General features: G+C 42.0%; 1 protein-coding gene across 2 annotated transcripts; it reads right to left on the bottom strand.

Moving 5' to 3' along the window:
- Nucleotides 1–6,833: 6,833 nt before the first annotated feature.
- EOGT (EGF domain specific O-linked N-acetylglucosamine transferase) lies at nucleotides 6,834–23,110 on the bottom strand. Of its 2 annotated transcripts, XM_032699459.1 has the most exons (17): nucleotides 22,879–23,110; nucleotides 22,212–22,258; nucleotides 21,119–21,343; nucleotides 20,659–20,759; nucleotides 19,982–20,090; nucleotides 19,796–19,890; nucleotides 18,603–18,707; nucleotides 17,364–17,470; nucleotides 15,943–16,046; nucleotides 13,356–13,448; nucleotides 12,599–12,670; nucleotides 11,998–12,084; nucleotides 10,835–10,903; nucleotides 9,728–9,789; nucleotides 8,528–8,647; nucleotides 7,477–7,579; nucleotides 6,834–7,094 (listed from the first exon to the last, which is right to left on the bottom strand). In XM_032699459.1, the coding sequence occupies exons 3-17, from the start codon at nucleotides 21,326–21,328 to the stop codon at nucleotides 6,948–6,950; spliced, it is 1,584 nt and encodes a 527-aa protein (XP_032555350.1). In that variant the 5' UTR covers nucleotides 21,329–21,343; nucleotides 22,212–22,258; nucleotides 22,879–23,110; the 3' UTR covers nucleotides 6,834–6,947. The 2 variants fall into 2 exon arrangements, with proteins under 2 accessions (XP_032555350.1, XP_032555351.1); XM_032699460.1 differs by lacking the exons at nucleotides 22,212–22,258; nucleotides 22,879–23,110 and adding an exon at nucleotides 21,451–21,502.
- Nucleotides 23,111–23,554: the final 444 nt, after the last annotated feature.

The following is a 23,554-nucleotide window of genomic DNA, read 5'->3' as shown; positions in this document are numbered from 1 at the left end:
GAATAAATTATAAGAAAGGCTGAATACTTTACTAAGTATAAAGACGTCTAGCAAAAGAAAAGTTCTTACTCTTCTCATCCCCCACTGGGTCCCACATGATGACAGAGCTGAGAGGGCTCAGCTGGTCTGTGAGGGTTTTTTTCCATGTACATTTTCATCTGGACCGAGGCATTTTTATTTAACAGCATCCACCCCATCTTTAAGCCTTTCACACCAGAGACAGCCTCGCTTATTTTTCTGACGCCGCTGAAGTTCTCCCAGTCATAACAAACTAAGAACACCCAGTCAGTTTGACAAAGATGAAGTGATAGGTAGGAGGCACATTTCATTACGCTATCAAGGCTCTGGCGCGGTAATTGGTGAGGAAACAATTCGGAGCTGTCAGCTCGGCACACACGCCTTTGTGCTGATGGATGCTCAGAGCCCTTGATGGGGTAATGAATGATGTCCAGTGTGGTCACCACTGCCCTCTTACTGGTGCCAGGATCCTCACAGAGCCCTGACCAGAGTGATCATCCCTCCCCACCCCGGGCACAGCCGCCTCCTGCACGGCCCAAGCACCAGGGCAGGTTACCACACCTGACACATCACCGTGATGAGCATTTTAATTACCTCCAAGATGCAAAAAAATCAAATGCCAAACAGGGATAACACCTGCTGCAGTCTCCACCAGAGCTGCCCACACTTCACTGAGTGTTCAGGATCTGTCCAAGTTCCTCACCTGACACAGATCTGTGGAAAATGGCAGAGAGAGGCCAAGTTGTACCACTTGGTTATTGACCTTCACTGTCCTCACCCTGCACCACTGAAAGCAAAATGATAGTTTTGAGGTTTCTTCACACATGGGGACACCAAAGAGCCCCGATTCAACCCAATTCAACCATCAAAGCTGAGGATGGATGTATTGCTCTTGCATCACATCTGCCCTCCTTCAGTGCTTCCATCATATTGCAAAACTCACCTGCTTTCCACCCTTCTTGCACGACAGTTCAAACAATTACTACCCTATATTAACATTTAAAGCTTCTTTTTAGTTTGCTCAGCTGTTGAAAGCTGTGGATCAGATGTGTGGCAGGGAAATCATCTGCACTGGCTTTAACCAATGTGCAGGAACAAGGCCAGACACCACAGCCCTCCCTGAGTCTGCCCAAAGCTTCCCAAACCTGCAAAGAGAAGTCAGTAAACTCCCTTTTTAAAGACCAACTATGGAATTGGAAAGTTTGGAAGGGGGGAAATCTACAAAACCAACATATCTTTCTTTAAAAAACAAATGTCTTCATGGTAATTGCTTTTTTTTTATAAACAGAATAACAACTCCACCATTTTCCAGTATTTTCTAACTGTTTTCCAAGTGTCAGTGGTTTATATTTTCACGACACCAGGTGCATATGCACACACACACCCCCACAGTGCACTACACGGGACAAGTAATTAGGTAGAGGAAGGTGCAGGATATATGGCATGACTGGGTAATGTGCTGCCTAAGTGGAAATGAAGATTTTGCAGCAAAACAGGAATTTCATTAACTACTAAACAGTGACAATTCACTAAAAAGTGTTTTTAGAACAAAATGAGAAGCAACTTTTTGCAACAAAAGATTAACTGAAAATTTTTACTGAACTGAAAAATAAACTGAAATTATTTTCCAACACCAACTAAGTTGCTTAAAGAAAACCTGGAGAAAAATATACCAATATTACAGCATCTGAATCATCCTGGGCTAAAAGCTAAAATCTCCCTGGATTAATTTCTTTTACAGGTATTTCCTTCTGCAAACAGGAAGGTGGAAAACAAAATCGTGACTGCAGGAGCAGTTGCTTTGTTGTGCTCCTCTGTGAGCGGCTTCTGCATCTGAAATGAGGTTCCCCTCGAACGTTGGAAAGGGCTCTAGTGACACCTACTGCACTCTGCCACAATAGGTAGGGAATGCTCGCCTGCCTTACCTGGAAATCGGGTGTCCCTCCGAGGCAAAAGGCATTTCCAGTCTGCAGAGACCCCTGGACCAGCAGGACACCGGGCTGTCACCCCCCAGCAGGGCACTGGGGGCCAGCGGGCTCTCCCGAAGGATTCGCTGGAACAGCCACGGCACTGCCAGGGAGCACGTGAGCACAGAAAGCAGATTTCAAGTGCTGAGCTGGCGTTAACCAGCATGGAAAAAGAGAATCATTTAGGTTAGAGAAGGCCTTTTAGGTCACTGAGTCCAACCATTAACCCAGCACTGCCAAGGCCACCACTAAAACGTCTCCAAGTGCCACATCTACGCATCTTTTAAATACCCCCAGGGATGGTGACTCCACCTCTTCCCTGGGCAGGTTGTGCCAGTGCTTGACAACTATTTATGTGAAGAAATTTTCCCTAATCCCCAATATAAACCTCTTCTGCTGCAACTTGAGGCCATTTCCTCTCATCCTGGAAGCAGAGCCTGACTCCCACCTGGCTCCCCTCTCCCGTCGGGGAGTTGCTGAGAGCCAGAAGGTCCCCCCCGAGTCCCCTTTTCCCCAGGCTGTACCAGTGATCTCTGGTTTGGTAAGAGTTCATTTTTTCCCATATGTTGTCTTTACTGAGAGCATTTTGTATTCAACAGCAACATTATTATCAGGACAAAGCGGAAAATAACAGATGCATGCTGAACTTTTGCTTTTCAAATCACGATTGAACATCATCTTTTCTTCAGTTTTCAACAAATCCGACACTCAAAGACCTGGCAACCAGAATTAATATTCCTGACACTGCTTTGTTCCCAAGTGATGGGGGAGCTGAGCTCCAGACAATTGATTTGTCACCCACTACTCAAAAGCTTTATAGACTTTATGTACCACATTAATAAACACTTCTCTAAGGGCCCAAACCAGATCTGATTTTAAAAAAATACCCAAGGTAAAGAACAATGCCATTGTAGAAGTTATACATATTCAAAATAAATTTATTCTCTGTAACAGTGTCATTTTTCCTTTTTTGCTACTCCCCCTTTTTGATTTGCCATGGAATGATTGGAAGGGGAAGGGAAACCAAGAAAACATAAATGAAATTAAGATACAATTTGCAATTTGAGTTTTATTCACTTATCCAGAAGACAATGGTAATAACTGAAATAGTTAATATTATGTATATTTATATATTACTGTATTTTATTTATATATAAAGGTTATTTTGTATTTATATTATATTTTTATATTATAAAAATACTTCACTTTTCTAAGAGAGGACAACAGCCAATTAAACTATACATCTGTGAATGTGCTATCAGCTCTATCCAACTGTGGCAACCACCCCTGGCCAGAACAAGAATTCATGAATGAACACCAAAAAGACCAGCTTCTGTGACCATTTCAGGGCCAAAGCTGGAGAGTATTTAATAGCAGTTCATTTATTTCAGACAAAAAGCCCAATCCGTGAGAAACGTGTGTTCAGAGAAAGTAAGAGCGCAACTTAAGCAAACACTGCAAATTGAAACAATTACTCAGTGTTGAAATCAAACATTTTACCCTTCTGAGGACACAAAAAGCTCTCAAGGAGAATGTTTCCTTCCGTTTTTCTCCTTAAAAAAATACAAGATTAAGAAACATTCTAAACCCTGAGTTATCTCATTAATGGTACCAGTAATATTAACAGCAAAAATTAAATAATTCTATTATTATTTAACTGCTTTTAAAAATATATTACTTTAATCTTTATAATTGTACTCTTAAGATTAATAATCCTGATTTGCCACCTTCCCACGACAAACCATTTCTCACACTTACCCAACTTCTGCAGAACTTCCAAAGAAAAAACCTGAAATTACACCTTGAAGCCTTCTGAAGTAAAAAGGAAAGACACCACGTGCATCCATAAATTATTTTTTATTTCAAATCCAGCCCCCAGTTTACACTGTACATGAGACACAGGCAATCCCATAAGTGTTTGGGATTGGTAACATTATGTGAAGTCCCAAAATGAAATTCATCACACCAATGTGCCAGCTAAAAACAGACTCTAAACTTGGGTAAACTGGAGAGAGCAAAACAAACAAAAATCAGAAATAGCAAGGAACAAGATTTCCATAGTCTGTTAGGAAAACATAATCCAGAACTATATCCTGCCTAAAGAACAAGAGGCCCAAAAGCCTCATGGATTCCTTCAAATTCCAGCTTCCAGACAGACAGAGATGGCCCAGACCCTCTGGAAGAAAGCCACAAGCCCAGATCTTTGCTGTTGTCCAAACTCTCTCAGGATTTATTGGCAAAACCCCATTAATCCAACCAAGCCTGTTCTGCTGCCAAGATAATTTTGTGACTATTTGTAAAGTTAATCAACAAAACCAGTATTTTCATCCCAGCAATATTAAGCCATAAAGGCTGAATAATGTCCTGGCCATCAACTGTTGATGCTGCACTCAAATTTGCTGAAACTGGTGAACGTTGGCAGGATATTATGCCCTTGGATTAAGTCCCTGCAGCCTCTCCTCCATGCATATGTTCAACCATTTGTTTTAGTGATCACTTGAAAGAGCAGCTCCTCATTAGCTGCTTCTGCAGAGACTCAAGCACATGCCTGCACTCACACACTGCCTTCAGCAGCATCACCTGCACCATTAAACATATACAAATACTTTCACAAACCAGTCTTCAAATGCCTGGCACCAAAGCCATCAGTGCAGGATGGCAGCATTACCTCTAAATGATCCCCAGATGAAGAGATCCGAGTATCACTTTGGATCTCAGAATATCAGGCTGTCATGGAGGGGAAAGCAGAGACACATGACTCCAGGCAATTAATAATATTTAAAACATTTGCCTCTAAAACCTGGCAAACTATGACAACAATTTTTTTTTTAATTAAAAAGCTTTTTATTAAAAAACTCGCATGTGCATTTCATAATTAAATGTCTTCTTTGACTTGGTTTCATTCAAACCCAAGCATTTTACCGACTTAAGTTTCATGCATTTTTTTCCTTTAAAAATCCCACAAGGTAAAAAACCCACACAGACACAAATACAGGAAATTGTATTTCTCGAGGGCTTTTTTCTTTTTTTCCTTATGTCAAAAAGTGCAATTTTGCTTCTATGGTTCTTTAAAGTGAAACAGTTTTCTCCCTCAGTAAAACAACACACTACAGGAAGAATTGCACCAGATACACAAGATATACAAAGGTCTCAGCTCTATCCAGCTTTCCCTATGCACTGCTTAAGGTCATGAGAGATCTATATGGAAATTGTGCTTACAGGAACTCATCCCTCCCAGTACAGCCAGGTCAGTAAATGCACCTACACTCTGTGGAATTGCCTACGACTGCTGGAGAAGGGAAGTCAATAACATCTACAATTAGACCAGTGAAATGTTTACATTCACTGGAACTCTCCTGCTTTTCCATACAAATGTGTGCTCTGCCTCGTGCCACCGGCACTGCATGGCTGAACTGCAAGTCTAGCACGGGAACACATTCCCCAAAAAAATCTATAATTTAACACAGAACTCTGTTTTTTATCTCACTGGACTTGATTCTTTCACACATCCTTCTGGCCCCACTTAAGAGAACACGACTACTCCCTTTTTTTTTCCCCACCAGCACAAACATGTCAGCCCTGGTCAGGAGGGGGGGCAATTTCATAAAGAACTCAGCTTTGGCTTAGTATTTCCTTCACTGGAAACAATGAACTGTGCTACTGGCTTTAGGAAGGTTTTAAGAAGTTTTCTAGATTGACTCTTCAACATTTTGAGGAAACAAGAATATTAACAATTAGGCTTTTAATGACTCCAAGGTTCCTCATGAATTCCTTTCCTTTCAGCTGCAGCTGAAAGACACTGTACACATCATTTGTCATAAAAAAATAGAAGTCCGTTCCCTTTATCATCCTCAAAAAGACTCAAGTTTTATTCCAATTTGCTCAAGTTTTCCAATGCAACATGCTGGTTTATGTGAAAAAGTAGGAAACACCCAGTTTACCTGAAGCTTTAAGTATTCACTTAGGAAAAGACTGCCCTGCTCTGAGACAGAAGTCTGACTGAACCTACTGACCCGTTATATTTGAGCACTTAAAACTAAAGTGAGAGGAATCAAAGCTTATATTTAAATGTAAAAAAAAAAAACTGTGCTCTCTAATGTGAAAATGTTTCTAAACTTAAAATAGGGAGTTGCCAGAGTCTCTTGACACTGTATCTACCCCAGAAAACCTTACATGAAATGGATGGACATATCTTTGTATAAAGATGAGTATTTCAGAATTTGGAATGCAAAAATACAGTGCAAAAACCAAGAGAGTCCTGAAAAATAGAGGTATGATGCTAAGGAGTGGTCTGACAAATTAAAGATGGGTTATTTCCCTCGTAGAAGTTTACACATTTCACAACAGCACTTTGCTTCCTGTTGTTACAGTATTTTTACAGAGCATTATGAGGATGGATAAGGAATTGGCTGTGTGGCTGCACTCAAGAGTTGTGCTCAATGGCTTGATGTCCAGAAGGAGATCAGTGACCTGCTGGAGCGAGTCCAGAGGAGGGACACACAGATGATCTGAGGGCTGGAGCCCCCCTGCTCTGGAGACAGGCTGGGAGAGCTGGGGACGTCCAGCCTGGAGAAGAAAAGGCTCTGGGGAGAGCTTAGAGCTCCTTCCAGTGCCTAAAGGGGCTATAAAAAAGCTGGAGAGGGACTTTGGACAAGGGTGTGGAGTGACAGGACAAGAGGGAATGGCTTTGAAATGAAAGAGAGCAGGTTTAGACTAAATACAAGGAAAAAATTCTTCCCTGTGAGGGTGGTGAGGCCCTGGCACAGGTTACCCAGAGAAGCTGTGGCTGCCCCATCCCTGGAAGTGTTCAAGGCCAGGTTGGATGGGGCTCTGAGCAACTTGGTCTAGTGGAAGGTATCCCTGCCCATGGGAGGGGATTGGAACTGGATGATCTTTAAGGTCCCTTCCAACCTAGGCCATTCCGTGTTTATTTAAAAACAGTATTTCAGTCAGAAATCTAATTTAGAATTCATCATGTTTTACCCTAAACGGCCACTTGGAATGCTGTGAAACATGATTTGCAGCCAGAAGGACCAAGTACATAAATTCTTCCACATCAAAGGAGTAGTTTGTAAATTTTGGATGTTCTCCCAGTGTTGGGTGGTGTCCCTAGAAAAACGAGATAAGGAATTTTAGACAGAGAAAAAAAAATCAATGCATCTTTATTCAAAAAAGCAAAAAAAAAAATTGAAAATATGCCATTTTAATTTATTCTTTCTGATCCACTGATCTGCTCTGAGGCAAAAGAATCAGCAAAGTAACTGCAGAACAGCCGTGCTATGGATGGCTTGGATTAATGGCAAATTAATTTAATTTCTCTTCTTCCCTCAGCCATTAACATGAAATAATTTTGTTATCACATCAGGGGAGTTAATTTGGTCTAAAGAATGATAATTGTCTTTCAAATACCAGAACACAGATAGGTAAAGCAAGATAACCCCAAAATGCTTCAGTTAGAGCACTTCACCCTCCCAGCAGTGACCATCATTACCCGATCCTGAGGGAATACTTTATTCCTTTTCCTCCAAGTGATGTAATGAATCCCTCTCAGCCTTGCCAAATCCAGGTAACAACGCTCATCTTCACAATTGTATCTAAGGACAGGCATAAAAAAACGTATTTTACCTACACAGACTGTGCTGAAGTTTACCAGGATGAAACAGGAAGAAACTCTGCGAGCTGCAATGTCTGTTGTTCAGTTCTAAGGCACCAAAACCATGGACAAATTCTGCTCAACTGAAAACAACTGGCCTAGGAGGCAGTTTGAGGAACATCTGCATGTCAGACATGTCCCTGTCCAGCTGCAGCAGCTCTTGGACATATGAAAAAAACCTCTGGGTTTCTGAACTTTACCTGGAGACTGGACAAAATACTCTCAAGCCAAGACTAGGCTGCCAAACACCAGCTCTGCAGCCTTTCCACAGCAAAATTTCCCAGGATGGAGAATTCAGTACTCTTCTGACAAGTATTCTGCATTTTTGTTCAGTTCTGTAGAACTGGAGTGTCTGTCAATACCCGTACTTCGTGACAAAATACGTTTAAAAGGAAGGTACAAGAGGAATCTCAGCAAAACAGAATGACAAAGGGCTGACCTTGGCCAGCACACTGGTGCTCATGTCCTGAGCACAAAAAGGATAAAAAAACCTTCAGAGGATCTCTAGCACCCTTGGACATGCATCTGATGTAATCAATTCACCTGGGTCACCAAAACACCCTTAGATCTCAGACACACCTGCAGGATCTGAGCAGTGAAGTTTTCCCATTGTTTGCCATTTCCCCCAAGAAATTTCTGCATTTTATTTCTACCATGGTATATTAGGAAATCACAGACTAAACCTGTATGATATAATTACACTATATTTTATAATGAAGGCTTCCTCTCTTTCAATCCCCAGAAGAAGAGGCTGCCAAAAATGAAGTGTAAACAAGGATGCAAGACAAACATTCATGGTCAAATACTAGAAAGGGAGAGGAACATAGGAACACATAGGAACAGACATGAGCAGTTGTGTACAACAGAGGGGAAAGACAGACAGACTTACAGCTCAAAAACAACAGCCCAGTCTGGTAGAAAGAGCAAATGGGTCAGTCCAGCTCCGTGCATCCCAATGAATATATCAGAGTTGTGGGTAATTCTCAATTGCTCTGAAAATTCAAGTTCCCTGCAGACAACACAACACAACTGGTCATGTGGCAGGTCTATCCACAGCAGTAAGGATCCCACACATGGAGAAAGCACAAAATTAGTTTAAGGGAATACTGAAAGAGAGAACTGATTTTTCAGGGAAGAATACTAAGAATCACAAATGCTGCAGCCAGCAATAACTCAGCATGGAACTAAAAGAAATGCAGGCAGGTTTCAAAACTTGACAAGGATCTCTTTCAAAAACATTTTCTTTCAAGTTAAAGTTTTTGTAAGTTTGAGGTTTTCTTTTTACTTGCCTTTAAAATAAATTGCATCACTTCCTTAAAAAAAGAAAACCAAACCAGAAAAAAAAAAACAAACCACCTGAAAATCCAACATTAAAGACTTAAAACTGTTTCTGAACTGTATTCAATGTGATGCTGAAGTACACAAATAAACTTCCTCACATTGTCTCTGTTTTAGTCAGAACACTGATCTCTCACTATTGTTTCAGTATCCCACTCTTCCTGCATGATCCATGGAAGCACCAGTGAGTAGATGGAGCTGCTGCCATTTGGCACAGCATGCACTATTTGGGAACCTTTCCTTCAATCCATTTCTTACTGGCACAGTGCCTGCTACACCTGGCACCCCAAACTGACCTCAAGTGGTGTCTCCAGGGGCCACCAGAGCGTTAAATAAGGAGAGTTATTATTCCTTACTAAGCTAAGGGTCACATAAAATAAGACACTGGCATCATACAAGAGAAATCCCCGTTGACCCACAGTTTCTGCAGAGCATTAGCAAAGGTAAAAGGGTGATGGGAACACAGCTGGTTTGGGGAGAAGGGATGAAACAGAAAGAAAACTGATTTCAAAAATTGTTCATTGTGTAATAGCTTTAATCTGAACCTACTGCTCTAGAGATTCAATCCTAAGCAGAGCATCATAGGATGGGAGGGCTTGACTAGCTCACCCACCACTCCCTCAGTAACACTCTTCCTTCCCAGTCCTTGGATTTTGCACAGGTTGGACAGGGGGACAGACACAGCCCTGCCTGCAAACAGCTTCCCCAGCCACAGGCAGCACACACCAGATTCATCCACCAACTTACGTACTTGTATTTGTAGTCCACCACTTTGACCTCCAACGTTGATACTGTTTTCAAAGCATTCACGAGCTGAGGAGGAGAATAAAAAGACAATGATTTGGTGTTCTCCTTCAATTAATTGCTCCCCTGCACTCCTGAACACTTCACACACTTCTCCTCCCCACCAGGGAATTGGTAACTAGAAGGATTTTCAAAAATCCATTAGAAGGTCAGACTCTTACTGACATGAGAAGTGAAAACAGGTTAGACCTGGGCTTCGGAACTAAAGGGCTTTTGGAGAGCCTCCAATCCATAGCCAGCAGTAGAGGGAGAAAGAGCCAAGCATTTTCTTTTACAGAAGTATGGTAAAAATAAAACTAACTTCTCCCTTTGTCATGTGCACTTGACCAGAACTCACACTACATGCAGCAGGGAGTCACGAACTGAGGACAGCCCAGCAGATAAAGCACAAATCCTTTGTTCTGTCTGTTCTGTCACTGAGCTACTGCATCACACAAACCTCAGTTTCTCCCTAAATAAGGTGGGGATGATAATCCCAATTCATTTTTGTCAGGCACTAAACAGCAGGAATGAAAACAGGTATGAAAATATTAAATATGACCATTCGACCACAAAAGAAGCCACACTGTAAGTCCTGTAAGATGCAAGATTCGAAAACAGGAATCAATATGAGAATTCATTAAGTTTTGAGTGCACATACTCAAGTACAATGGCTTATGCATTTCAATCTGCAGACATTACAAAGGGTTTTGTTAGACTTCAGCACTGGGGATGCTGTAAATAAAAGAAATAATCTGAAAGCGAAGCAATTTAATTTTATTAGAAGCTCTGCAGTGTCTGTTTGCTGAGAGGAAATACTTCTAGTATTACATTTGTAGTCTCCCATTCAATATTTAGAAAGGGCAGCAAGGTCCAGTGTCTGGTGTACAGAAATGGAGACTGGCTACAAGACATATTAGAAGAAATTAATATAAGCATTGGACATATTTGTCCAAGATTTGTCAGCAAATAGATGTCTTGGCTCTATCCAAAAAAAAAAAAAAAAAAAAAATCAATCCAACGAGCAAAACTTAACTTCTAATAAATCTGTTTTTAAAAATAAAAAGGACCACACCTCATTCTGGTTTAATATTTTCCTGTAATCTGTACTGCGTGCAAGTATCGTGACTCGAATTTTCCCATCCTGAGAAGAAAGAAGGAGCAGTGTGTTAGCTGAGAGGCAGACCTCACAAAAACAATCCCAGACACTTCCATATTTACTTTTGGCAAATATTTGAGCAACCAAATATGTTCCTTCCACATGTAATAAACAGATGATGTAACCATCTTAAAATTCACATCCCATTTCCCAACAGACTCAAAGTGTCAAAAACTTTGTGAAAGTCTGATTATTAACCAAGAATGAAATATTTTCTGAAAGGTTTATTTTATTCAGTACAAAAGAGCCTTTGTATTACACATTATATGGCAGTTTTTGAAAGCAGGAAAGCAGCTTTCAGGATGGCTTGTGCACAAGATCCTTGGGAAAAAAATATTTTACTTCTCTAACAGTTCCTCCCTTTGCCTCTTTTAATTAATTGGACTCACAGGGGTAAGCATTCCAAGTGAAATAAAGAGATTTAACTGCATGACTCCCATTAGTGTCAGCAGGAGAAGCATAACTAAATGCCTGTGCAGAGCTCTGAATGGTGCCCCTCAGCCTCAATACACAGGCTACCCTCTGGAAAATCCTTCAGCGGGCCCTGAACTGCTGTGCCCATCAATGCCACGTGCAAAAACCACCAGTGGGTACAACAGTTCCCTGCCCAGGGCCACACAGATGGTGCTGGGCAAGGATGGAAGGACCAGATTCCATCGTTTCCTCCTCTGATCCGAGCTCAGCAGTACCTATGAGGGTTGATAAAGGGCACTGCTCCAAGGGATCCCTTCTGCTGGACCCAAGGGCAGCACCTTCTCAGAACATGTAACACACGTATTACTTAACCAGGAAGGACACCAAGGCCTTTGGCAGAGAGAACGGATACAGGGATGAGACCCTTAGAATGTTCTAAAGTCTGTCCTATGGAAAAAGAGACAAAAGGGCATATATACAAATGTTTGCTGAAGGCCTTTACAGAACAGGCTGACTTACTGGGCAAAAAAATCCCAGGCATCACAGGAAAAGACAAAAAATGCACAATACACCCTCATTCCCCACTGGCTCCTATTTCCTAATGCTGTTTCCCTGTTAAGAGCCATCAGCTCCATATTAAAATTGCCATTATTCAGTTATCATACCTTGGGTCCTTCTTGTGTAATATTTAACCTGTGTAACACATGCTGAGAAAACGCTCTGAACAGCCCTGTACCGTGACAGCCAGAGATCTGAAATTAAAAAAGCAATTGTTAACATACAGAGTTATTTTGCTCAGAAAACTGCGCTTTGTGATCAGTTTTTTTACCATTCTTGTGGAACAAAAGCCCAGTATCATGCACTGCGCTAAACATGTCACTATTCACTGCAACACAAGTGGCACTTTCATTTAAAAAGAAATATAACTCTCTCTAGTGTTAGAGCCTGAATGCATGAGCTAATACCATTGGGAAAGTCTGACTGTGTTCAAGGTCTTGTGCTCTGCAAAATACCAGTAAGTTCAGAGTGCCCACCCATAAAAGAAGAACAATATGCATCTCCTGAGCTGTGACAGAGGGGACTGCACACAACAGCTAAAGAACTCCAAAATCCTAATCTTCAGGGGAGATCATTCCATTTGGAGTTGGACCTTCCCTGTGGTACATTCCACGATAGCTCAGCTGGATATTGGAGGGATTCATCAGCTCAGATTTCACACTGTCACACACACCTCCAGTTAACAGTGGATGGCTAAATGGGACTCACCAGTGGAGTGTTGTAGAACAAACCGTATCGCATCCGAGGCAGCAACGAGAACACTGCTTCCTTAAAGCACACCTGCAAAGGAGATCACAGGGAGTTACACCCCACTGCCACCTTCCACTGCCTCCTTCACTGGGATCCCTGCTTCTAATGAGCCAGCAATTACTGCTCCCATCAAGAGCACCCCCACTTCCTTGACTGTGCAAATGAACAGAACAAAGACAATCCTGATCCCAAAAGAGCTCTCACTTGGGACCCTATGGATGCAAGTGTGTGGAGAGGTGAAAAAAACACCCTGAAACAGAACAAACATGAACTAAATAGAAGTAAGCCAGTTAATGAGTTTAAGACTGGATTTAAGAGACTAAAATGAGCTGTGAATGAATGAATTTTTTGAATGATAAGCAGCAGGTATGCCAGAAGTTACAGGGGAAAAGAAACACCTCGAGAGGAATCAGAAGACTTAGAAAGAACCCTTAACTTCAGTAATGGGTCCCTGTAGAAGGAAACCCCATATATGAATACCACCTCTCAGGACACAAAACTGAGGTCCATCTACATAAAGGACAGACACACCACAGAATTAGGTTACAGCTCTGACTCTCATTTCTAAGGTAGAATACTCATATTACACAAATTAAACATGCATAGGAGGTATTAATGCTTTCATCTGAAACACCCATAACCACAAGCAGCTTGAGAATTTGTCACATTTGCTCCCTAGTGACTATGTATTCAAACAATATATAAAATTCCATACCCTTTTAGAGTCAAAGGTTTTCAAGTGTATTATTTCGTAGTCAGTAAATGCCTTCCATGTCTCACTGAACAGGTCACCGTAGCCATACGAGCTCTGGGAGGAAAGCAAAAAACACAAGGGCATAATGATTACATAAATGCATATTAGAACCTCTCTTCATGATTCAAGCTCTGTATACAAGTTCTAATACACAAATAATATGTGCAACACCATCACGGTACCCAAAACAGCCTAGCACAGAACACAGACATGACACAACACCAAACTCTCTCTTTACAGTGACAGGTAACTCAAATTACCTGTCAGGTAGTTAATTTTTAATAAAAACTTCTATAAATTAGCAATCTAGATGAGTACTTCGGTAGCAGATTAAAATTTCTGAGTCAGAGAGAGAAGTACCAACTACTTTTCCCAGAGACAACAGAAGACAAGTTAAATTTGAAGTAAAAGAAACACAGAGATGGTAGAGGGTGCAAACCTCAATTCCTGAGACTAAAAACCACCTGGGAATTCAAGTGCAGCAGTAAGGTTTGAGGTAAAAAGTCACAACAAGCTTGTTTTGCCTTTGCCTCTCTTTTGGAATTGTCACTTGCCTATTGCGCATGTATCACAAACCGAAGGCAACGATGTGATTTGATGGGAGAAACAGCTCAGAAGTTTCTATACAGGGCAGTAAAAACCTTTTCCCTTTGCAGCAACACTCTGTGGAACCTTTAAAGAGCCATCTACTCCCTACAACATCAGCCTGTCCCCAGGGGCTCTTGCCTTTCAATCTGTCACATCCCAGGGCTGAGTCACCACCTCTTGCTCTTTTAAACGTGCCCTCAGTAGCCCTGGTGCAGATTCCTCACTTAAAGCTTCCTTTCAGCTCTGGGGCTGGTTCAGGCTGATGGGAAAGTTACGTGGGAATATTCTCAACGAGAAATTTGAAAATCAGACTACAAATGATCACAGAAAAAAACATATATCTACTGAGATGTAAAAATCTAAAGGGCACCAGATTTCCTTCAGCTGACAAGGCATTTTCCTTCTCCTTCCTCTGCCATTAGGTTTTAATGGATTTTACAGTCCAAACTACTTTCTGGCCATCTGTATTACAAGAACTGCTCTTCTGGGTTAAAAGTAGAGAACTGATGAAAGTACCACTTTCTAACCCTCTCTGCTCTCCTTAAAAGTGCTTCATAAACATTTCTTCCCTGCATTTGCAGAGACGGTCTCCAAACCAATCCCCCCTCATTTTCTGCTTTGTTTAACCTACATCTAAGGGCACTACTGTTTAATAAGAACAGTAGCCAGGAAGCATGGTCAAATCTAATTGCATCAAGCTAAAATAAAGAAAAAAAAGAGAATGAATAATAAGCTCAAGTCCACCTTTTGATCAGCACAGACAGTTGACTGGTGCCATCACCTGGCTGTACACAGCAATGAACTCAGCCTGAGCAGGTAAAGCTCATTTAAAATGATAGTACTGTGACAGTACTTTGAATGGGACATTTGAACGAGTTATTCGATTCAACAATGAGATATAAGACAAAGAGTTGCTTTTCAAAGTAACTTACAATGCTGTCTGACATCTGATCTTTTCAAAAAGTCATAAAATCTGGATTAACAGGTCCCTGTATAACATCTAGAGAGCTCACTTATCTAGCAGATGGCATTTTATCTTTAAAAATGTAATAGAACAAAAAAAAAAAAAGGTCTCTTCTAGTCAAAGAGGTTTCTCATTAAATACCAAGCAGTTCTCTATTGAATTTTAGTTGTCCTAGCAGTAAATACTCAGAAAGAAAACACAGCACTTCACAAACACAAAACAGACATGTGACAATACCATACTGAAGAACTGTGTTATTTCTGGATCTGATTATACACATTATCTGGCACGTTACAAATTCCTCAGTTGTTCGTTATTTAGTCTAACAGTCTCCTACACCACCTAAATACTGGGCAGTAAAATTAATATTACTCTTAAATACAGTCATGGTTTCAACTCAGCAGTACAACAGAAACAGCCCCACTCAAAAACTTGTTTTATATGTCATAAAGGTATTCTGAGAGGTGATGGAGAGAAGTAACTGCAAGAAGGCTACTTAAAGAAATTAAATATTAGACCCTGTTTTGATACATACACAAGGATTTAATCTAGTTGTTTTCTTTATTACAGGCTGCACATTACTGATTTAGAGAAATGCAAGACTGCACTCTTTTTAAATATAAAAGAAACAGTTGAGTAAATCTACTTCAATATTCTGAGAGAAAAAAAAGTCTACAGAAAACAGCATGAAATGTTCAAATGCTACAAATTAGAAAAAGTGATCATATTATTTTTGAGGTCACACCAAAAAAAGCCATAACTACACACTAGCAAAAGCTGAGCTACAGAGTAGTGTTCCAACAGCACATGGTTTATCAGGGAAAATCTGTTCCCCAGCTCTTGTTCATGCACCTGTATTAAAAGGGTCCAAAAATTTATCAGTTCCACATGGTTAAGCCCACAGGAAAGCCAAGAATTGGCTACTAAAGCCTTCAGAGTCTCTACAAAGCAGAAATACAACTCATTACAAATATGTCAAAAGCACAGCAGACTTACAGTGTCCCACATGACTATGTTGACATCAGTACTGAAGGAATTATTGATATGCTGGGTAATGTAAAGATTGACGAAATCACAGAAGTGATGGTACATGTTGACACCTGAGAAAGACAGAATTGTTAGCAAAGCATGGCATCACTCCTTCCACCTTTTTTGGTTCATGCATTTTTCCTTAGCAGTATCCTGTATTTTATGTTAGTTTTCCCCTACTTCTGACTGAATGCTTTTAATATATCCTTAAAAAAGCAAACTTTTAAAGGGAAGGAATCATAGTAAAAAATCTGAAGTAAAACACATTTTTACAAAGTACAGAGAAGTTAGTAGACTGGCCAAAAGAAAGCATAAGAAACAGATAAGTTTCATGTGCTATTTCTCATTACAGTCTGCAGCTGCTTTCTGAAGGATATGAAAGGAACTCCTGCTTTAACACAAACCAGTCTGACACACAGGAAACATGAAAGTTGGCCCTGGGCACTGATCTTGGTTCTGCTTTAGTGGGGCTAAGGAAGCTCTGTCTGCAGAGCTGCAAGACACAACTTGTACTTGCACACAAGCCAAAGCCCAAGTAATTCCTCAGGTTCTCTCAGAGCATTCTTGTTCATTCTTGGTTTCTTAAGCTTAATACCTGGGTGCATAAAAAACTACCACGAAACAAAGGAGGCAACACAGTCCAGTTCCTTACAACAGCTTTGCTTAAAAGGGAAGACACTGGCACGAGAGGAAGATGAATTCAGGTTACAGTTGCCATGTGTCACAGGGACAGAACACAGCACACAACCATCCTGTTCAAACCACAGCTCACCACTGCAGCTGCTTTGTCTGAACACATCCTGAGCACCCTCTGCCATTGACAGCTGTCTGCAAACTGTGCTGTACCAACAAAAAGGCTGGTGAAGCTCAAAAAATGTAAGATACCACTGGCTGATTCCCAGAGGTGCCTGAGTGCTGCCCCTCCTGAAATACCACTTCTCTTCCATATCATCCAATACACTCAGAATCCTGTTACTGAGCACATACTACAAGACACAGACACCCACAGGTTGTGTTTCACAGTATGAAACCTGTCATAAAGAAACACAGCCAAAGACTCTGTAGAGAACAGACTCTGGCACAAAGACAAACACTCTCAAACCACAGTCAAGAAAACCACTGTGCAAGGCAGCAGGAAATTATTTTGATTTTTTTAAAATCATCTGTGGGAAAAAATAAGATTTTCAAACTTAAGTTTCCGAGTTCATCACTGGAACTAGAAGGGGAAAAAAAGGAAGGAAAAATCACATCATTTTTCAAAAAAATAAAAATATATTACAAGTGAACTTAACAATCGCAAAGGTATAATGTAGATGGGCAAGTTGAATATGGGCTTTTTATACTGCAGTACTGCAGGATAAAAAAAATAAACTAAAGATACCGATTACCTGCATCTAACTTCATGAAGTACGTTGGCTTTTCAATAACAATGTCACACTTTTCATCTTCTAGAGGCCTGAAGTCTAATGCAGTAAATGTCTGGAGTTCTGCAAACCTAGAAAGATTCAATCACACAGAACATGGTTTGACATTAACACACTTATACAAATGTAGTTCATATGCCTAAGGTTTAGTAACTGTCCATCCAGTCCATTTGATTTAACAGGACTGCTGAAAACTGATAGAGTCTGACAATTAAAATGATTTGAAATTATAATGGAGGGTTCCTCAGTTTATGAGCTTCTGGAGGTTAAACACTGCCTTTGATCTCAAGAGTGAACAGCATCTTTGATCTACAAATCAAGGCAGCAGAGATGTAACAAAGAGCCTTAGAGCCTGGGTCTGTGGGTCCATCCAACTTGATCTGCACTGACAAAGACACTCAAGCAAAATCTCCATGCTTTGGTCAGAATAATGAATGTAGATGTAGTATTTATTATTCCTGGATCTAAACAAGGATGAGCAGTTGCAATGACAACAGCAGGTAGAGAAGAAAAGTCCTTTCCTCCTCTGCAGCTGTTCTCGACTGAAATTAGCCATCGATGCAAAATGAGGGGGGGAAAAATCCAAACATGAGAAAAGCACAAAATGAATTATAATATGGACCTTAATGGCTCCAATTCCTTCATCTCTCCTCAATTAACTGGCAATGCAGCTTTGAAGTGCTAACACGCAAACTGTGATACTCTGCACTTCCTACTCAGCCTCAGTGTGTTGCCCATCTCACATTCCAAGCACAGGCTCCCTGGGAACACTGTGTGAACACATCCAGCTCAGGCGCTGCATTGGCCCCATCATCACCACGGACTGTGTGAACTAACACACAGGCGCCAATTCCAAGGCATTTCGCAACAAAACAATTATCTCCTCCTACGGGCAGGTTAGGCTGAGAGCCAGCATCTTGCCCAGAAAACACTTGAAAGTTAGAACTCCCGATTACAAGACATTTTCAGATCTTTTGCTGCAGTAAATCAGGCAGGACACAATTACCCACAGCATAGTTCAGACATTCTGCTCAGATGCAATTACCAGAGGTATCTAATACGAACTCTCAAACTGACCCTAAAAGGAGCAACTCTTTCCTCAGCATGAAATCCCCTACACACAGCTGCTAATGCCAATGCCAAAAAACCAAAAATAATTAGTGAGTGAACTTGGAAGCAGAATCCTTGACAAGAGATTCTTACCAGGACTGCAGAGGGCTCTTGCGCTGACCTTCAGCCAAAAATGCTTTAACGTCGAGGGTGCAATGACCTCCAATCTCTCCCTTCTGGAAAAAGTCTTCTTTGAATCTAATGCAAATTAGGAAAAGTCGATCAGCTTTGGTGCAACAGAGCTAACCAGTGCCCTGCAATCTCAGTTACATACTCAAGGCAGTGCTAGTTAGTGTCAGTTCTGCAAGGCACTTCACACATATTTCAAACCTGAGTGTTTTCTTAAATAAAGGATTTCCCACAATTCCCAAATAAAGACAGTGGTGTCCTTGAAGTTCTAGAAAACCATAGAAAACAGCACTAATCCACCCAGACTGTTACTAGGAATCATTTTCACGTACCTGAATGAGTAACTTAATTAGATTTTGCTACATGATTACTCACAGCAGCACCATTAGTTGGAGTTTTTGTTTGTTTTTAACCACTGAAATTCACCTCAGATTTCACAACCCAGTTTGCTACGCAAGGATTTTATACAACATATGAAGAGTGAGGTGCAAGAACAAATTTCACGAAAACAAATTGCCAACTAAAAGCACTGTCTCAATTAGCTTTCAGGACAGGCTGAGAAGAGACAAAACCCATTCTGAGGGGTATTGTCAGTCATGAAACACCTCCTTTGCAGTCATGTGCCCCAAGACACTGACTTCAGAAATAAGACAGGAGGTGATGGCAGCATCAGCAGTATGATTTTTACCCAGTTTTCTAATGTGTACCATTTTAAATTGGGATATGGAAGATCCAGGCTCAGATCTCTCTTCAGTCACACTGTATCTAAAAATGCAGTTCCTAGATCTGGTATAAAGGTACCCAGTACAGGAAAGGTCTTGGTGGCTCAGATGGAAACTTTCTGTTTTGCACATCATCTGATCAAGAAAGGACATGACTGAAGACACAGAAAGTCTTCCTCTCTTTTATCATAAGGGACTATTTCAATCACCCATCATTACTCCATAAAACTGACCACTTAGGTTTTTAAACAACTTGTACTGCTGACAGCAGCAGCAGACAGCAGTGAAGAGGTGTAACCCTCAACAAGGCTTCATCAACAAGTCTCTGACCAGCAGAAAACCCCACGGCAACAAGCACACCAGCTTTGTTAAGCAAAGTCTCAAATCCTTTTCCCTGCCACCCTGTTCTCACTATAACACAAGCAAACCAGACACCTGTCATGGTTTCTCTTCACAGTCCTTAAATCAATGTACAAGTTTGTTGCTCTGCAGTGCTGAAGGTACTGGGAACAGGTCAGAGATGAATCCCCCTGTTAAGAAAAGAACAAGCAGAATTCTGTCAATAACAAAAATTATGTCTAAAAACAAGTGCAAAGCATCACATCTACCAGAAACACCTACTGTTGCTGCAGGCTTACAGTGGGTCTTCATTTCATTGAGCCTCTCTCGAACATAACCAAAATCAGCTTGTTTCCAGAATATCTGCTGGGCTGTCTCAATGTCACTTGCCCTGATGTGTGAAGGACAGAGGAAAAAAAATCAAGGTCTATTGCTTATTTCTAGTAATAACTTTTAACATTTAACATAATAACATTTTTTTTCACTGAAAGTGGAAGAGAAGAACCAGCCAGTTACTTTATTGGCATTTAAGATGCAAAACAGGAAGTACTTATCAGCTCCATGTAAATGAAAACATCAATGACAATTTAAAGCTATTCTCCCGTAAAAGGGTATAAAATTTTTTTTAACATTTTTTCCCCTCTGTTTTTAAAGCTAAGAAAGGAAATACACAGTTATTTTAGGAATCTGAAATCAAGGCTAAATCAGAATAACGAAAACATTCTGACAGGAAGCATTTCCAACAGTATTTTCTTCATTAAAAAGTTAAATTTTTAAAATCATGTTGAAAGGTATGTTATGTATAAATACACACATTATACATACACACAAGTCTCTACAAAGAATCATCCTTTAAATCCTAAATATCACAATAACGTTGACTTCACAGCTAATATCAAAGTGAGCACTACACTTTTTTTTTACCATAATGGACAGCATATTTTTAAAATTAAACTTACCATCCAGTTTCAACATAATCACATACTGGGTAATTGAACCTGTTATCTGGTCTGCAAGATTTCTCATAACCCCAGCAGGATTTTAGTTTCTTCAAGTGTTTCTGTAACAAAGAATAACTGAATTAGTTTTGCAACAGCAAAATAGGAAATGACTTAAGTTAGTTGTTAGATTTTAAACGACCCCTTGCTCATAAATCTTGCATAAAAGGCTTTTGATCTGGTTTGTTTTCAAACAATTTCAGAAAGAACATCCAGATTCTTCATCCACAACAGAGGCTCCAAAGGGGAGACACACATCCACAGCAACTTTATTCTTGTCTAAAACGTGCCTGTTCTAGGCCAAACCCTTTTCCTGATTAATTGGCAAGGAGACCAATTAATCACCATCTTTAACTGCTACGACTCCAAGAACAAACCACCTCAATATAACATTTAAACAAACAAACAAAAGTAAACTTACTTTATATGGGCAAAGAGCATCTCGCTTACAGATGTCAGCAATGTGCTGGTTATTGTGCAGAAAGTATGGAATATGCTCATCTGGCAAGTTGATAGTTTTGTAGCTATACAATGGCTCCTCTGGAATGTTTGTGAATTCAGTAGGATTTTCAGCTTGGGAATTAGCCAGAATTTCTTGCAGTAGCAATGCAAACACAAGCAACATAAACATGGCAACCCGTGAGTTCTGTCTTTATTAAAAAACAAAAAAGACAAAAAAAAAAAAAAAAAAGATGTTTAACTTATCTGCAGCATTTCAAGCATAAAAGACAAATTTCAGTCAAAGTCACATACTCAAAGAATTTGTACTTGCATTTCTGGAGTGGTTTCTTTTTCCTGTGAAGAGCAAACTTTCACTGAGAGACCAGACTGTACAACCTCAGGATTATCTTTGAATCATTAGTCATCGAGGGTTATTACGCACCACCAACTCCCAGTCAAACTAAAAGGGGTGTGTTTACTTTAGCTAATTCCCAAGGGATCCTGAGAGTTCAGCATGGAAACTAAGTATAGAGCATGTAATATCCAGTCAGAAGGGAGAAAAACGTAGAACTACTGGGGGGAAGGGTGAGAAAAGAAGGATTTTTAGTTTTAAAATAAGTATAAAAATATTTTCTCCACTTTGAAGTAATCATTAGCTGAAGGAAATCTACACAGTCACAAATAAATGGTCACAGATAGGTTCTATTACAGGATGCCTGGTTTTAGTGCTTAACATCATGTTAAAGAAACTTGACTGCTGAGTTATGTACTTTACATATAAAAGTTATATATATAATCATATATATAAAGAGTATATATATATATCTTTATACACACATACTTTAACTACAGGCCCACACATATCTGTATACTCTAAAGCTAACTGCATACCTTTCTGGTAATACAACCTTCTCATCAAACACCCCTGCTCTGAACCATTAAACTTCCTGGGGTAAAAAATGTATGGCCTGTATCTAAACCCCACCTTTTCTGGCATTACAATTTGCTAAAATTTGCATGCTTGCTTTCAACCGAAGCCTTTAGCAAAATTCCTACGATACAAGTAGTTTTACCTGTTTGGTTTGAGGAGAACCGTTTCAGATTTCCCAAGTGCAGAAACCTAATGCAGGAGGAGGAAAACTGGAGTTAGGTATGTCCTGTAAAAGGAGTTTTCCTTGGAACACTGTCCTGCTTCTTGAAATACATTTCCAGCAACGAGAGCAGCCTTCCACAGCCTGGGAACGCTGCTGACCCGTTGGGTGGCTGCAAGAAACTATTTCCCTTGCCCTGTGGGGCGGGAGGGGGGTCTCAGGAGGATCACACCGTGCCCATCACAGCTCAAAGCCATCAGTACCCTGCGGTGTCCCCAGGACTGAGTGGCCCCTGGATGCCGGCTGAAGGTCTGTCACTTCGGGAAGGCGCCCAGCACCCAGTGCCGGGCCGTGCTGGTGCCATGGTGGACCCAGAACTGGACCTAGAACTGGACCCAGCCTCCGGCCCGGCTGGACCCGGGTCTGACCCACGCTGGTCATGCCCCTGCTGGACCCGGTGCCGCGTCCACAGCGAGCCCCGTGCGGCATCCCCGCCCCGTCCCGTCCCACCCAGCGCACCGCGTGTCACCGCACCGCGTGTCACCGCACATCCCACCCCATCACCGCACCGCGTGTCACCGCACATCACACCCCATCACCGCACCGCGTGTCACCGCTCCGCACATCACATCACACCCCATCACCGCACCTCAGCCCCGCCGGCCCCGGGCAGCCCCGCGGCCCATGGGACCGGCCGCTCCTCCCGGTACGCGCTCGCCGATGGCCTCAATCCTCATGTCCGGGGGGGAGCGCCCGGCCCGGCCCCGCGGGGGCAGCGCCCGTGTGCGAGGACTGCGCTCCCCGCGGGTGTGAGGGAGGGGAAGGAGGGAGGGGAAGGAGGGAGGGCCGGGCGGCACCGCCGCCCCCGCCCCGGGAACAGCCGCGGCCGGAGCGCTGCGGCCGCCGGGACCGCCCCGCCCGGGGGCGGCGGGAGCCGGGGAAGGAGGGAGGGAAGGAGGAGCCCGGCGCAGCTCCCGGGAAGCGGGCGGGGTCGCGGGTCGGGCTCCGGCGGCGCTCAGGTGGGTCCGGGGCGGGGGGCACCTGCCCGCGGGGGATCAGCGGCGCGTCTTCCTTCTGCTGCCGGAAATCAAGCGCTGCCGCCCCGGGAGCGGCGATGGCAGGATGCGGAGGAAAAGGGCCTTTTCCTGCCGCCGCTCGGCAGGAAGCGGAGCTTCCCGGCACCCCATTGTTCCAGGGGCTCCCCCTGAGTCCGAGAAGCGGGGCCGGTCCGGCGGCAGCGCCGCGCTCAGACACTGCCCCGCTCCAGGGGCGGAGGTGGATGAACGCCCTGCCCCCGCTGGGATGCGGGGCAGGCACATGACAGC

Source organism: Chiroxiphia lanceolata, chromosome 11 (genome assembly GCF_009829145.1).
Source record: "Chiroxiphia lanceolata isolate bChiLan1 chromosome 11, bChiLan1.pri, whole genome shotgun sequence".
Lineage (NCBI taxonomy): Eukaryota > Metazoa > Chordata > Aves > Passeriformes > Pipridae > Chiroxiphia > Chiroxiphia lanceolata.
The sequence above is the reverse complement of the archived record's forward strand: the minus strand, read 5'-3'. Positions and strand labels throughout refer to the sequence as shown.

What these genes read in the sequence shown, in the direction of transcription:
- EOGT (XM_032699459.1), bottom strand. Translation starts at nt 21,328, where the DNA reads ATGTTTATGTTGCTTGTGTTTGCATTGCTACTGCAAGAAATTCTGGCT. An exon ending in CTTCATGAAGTTAGATGCAG is followed by an intron (nt 16,047 to 17,363) that starts GTAATCGGTATC and finishes TGTCTTTCTCAG; the next exon opens with GTGTCAACATGTACCATCAC. An exon ending in AAACCTTTGACTCTAAAAGG is followed by an intron (nt 12,671 to 13,355) that starts GTATGGAATTTT and finishes TCTCCTTTGCAG; the next exon opens with GTGTGCTTTAAGGAAGCAGT.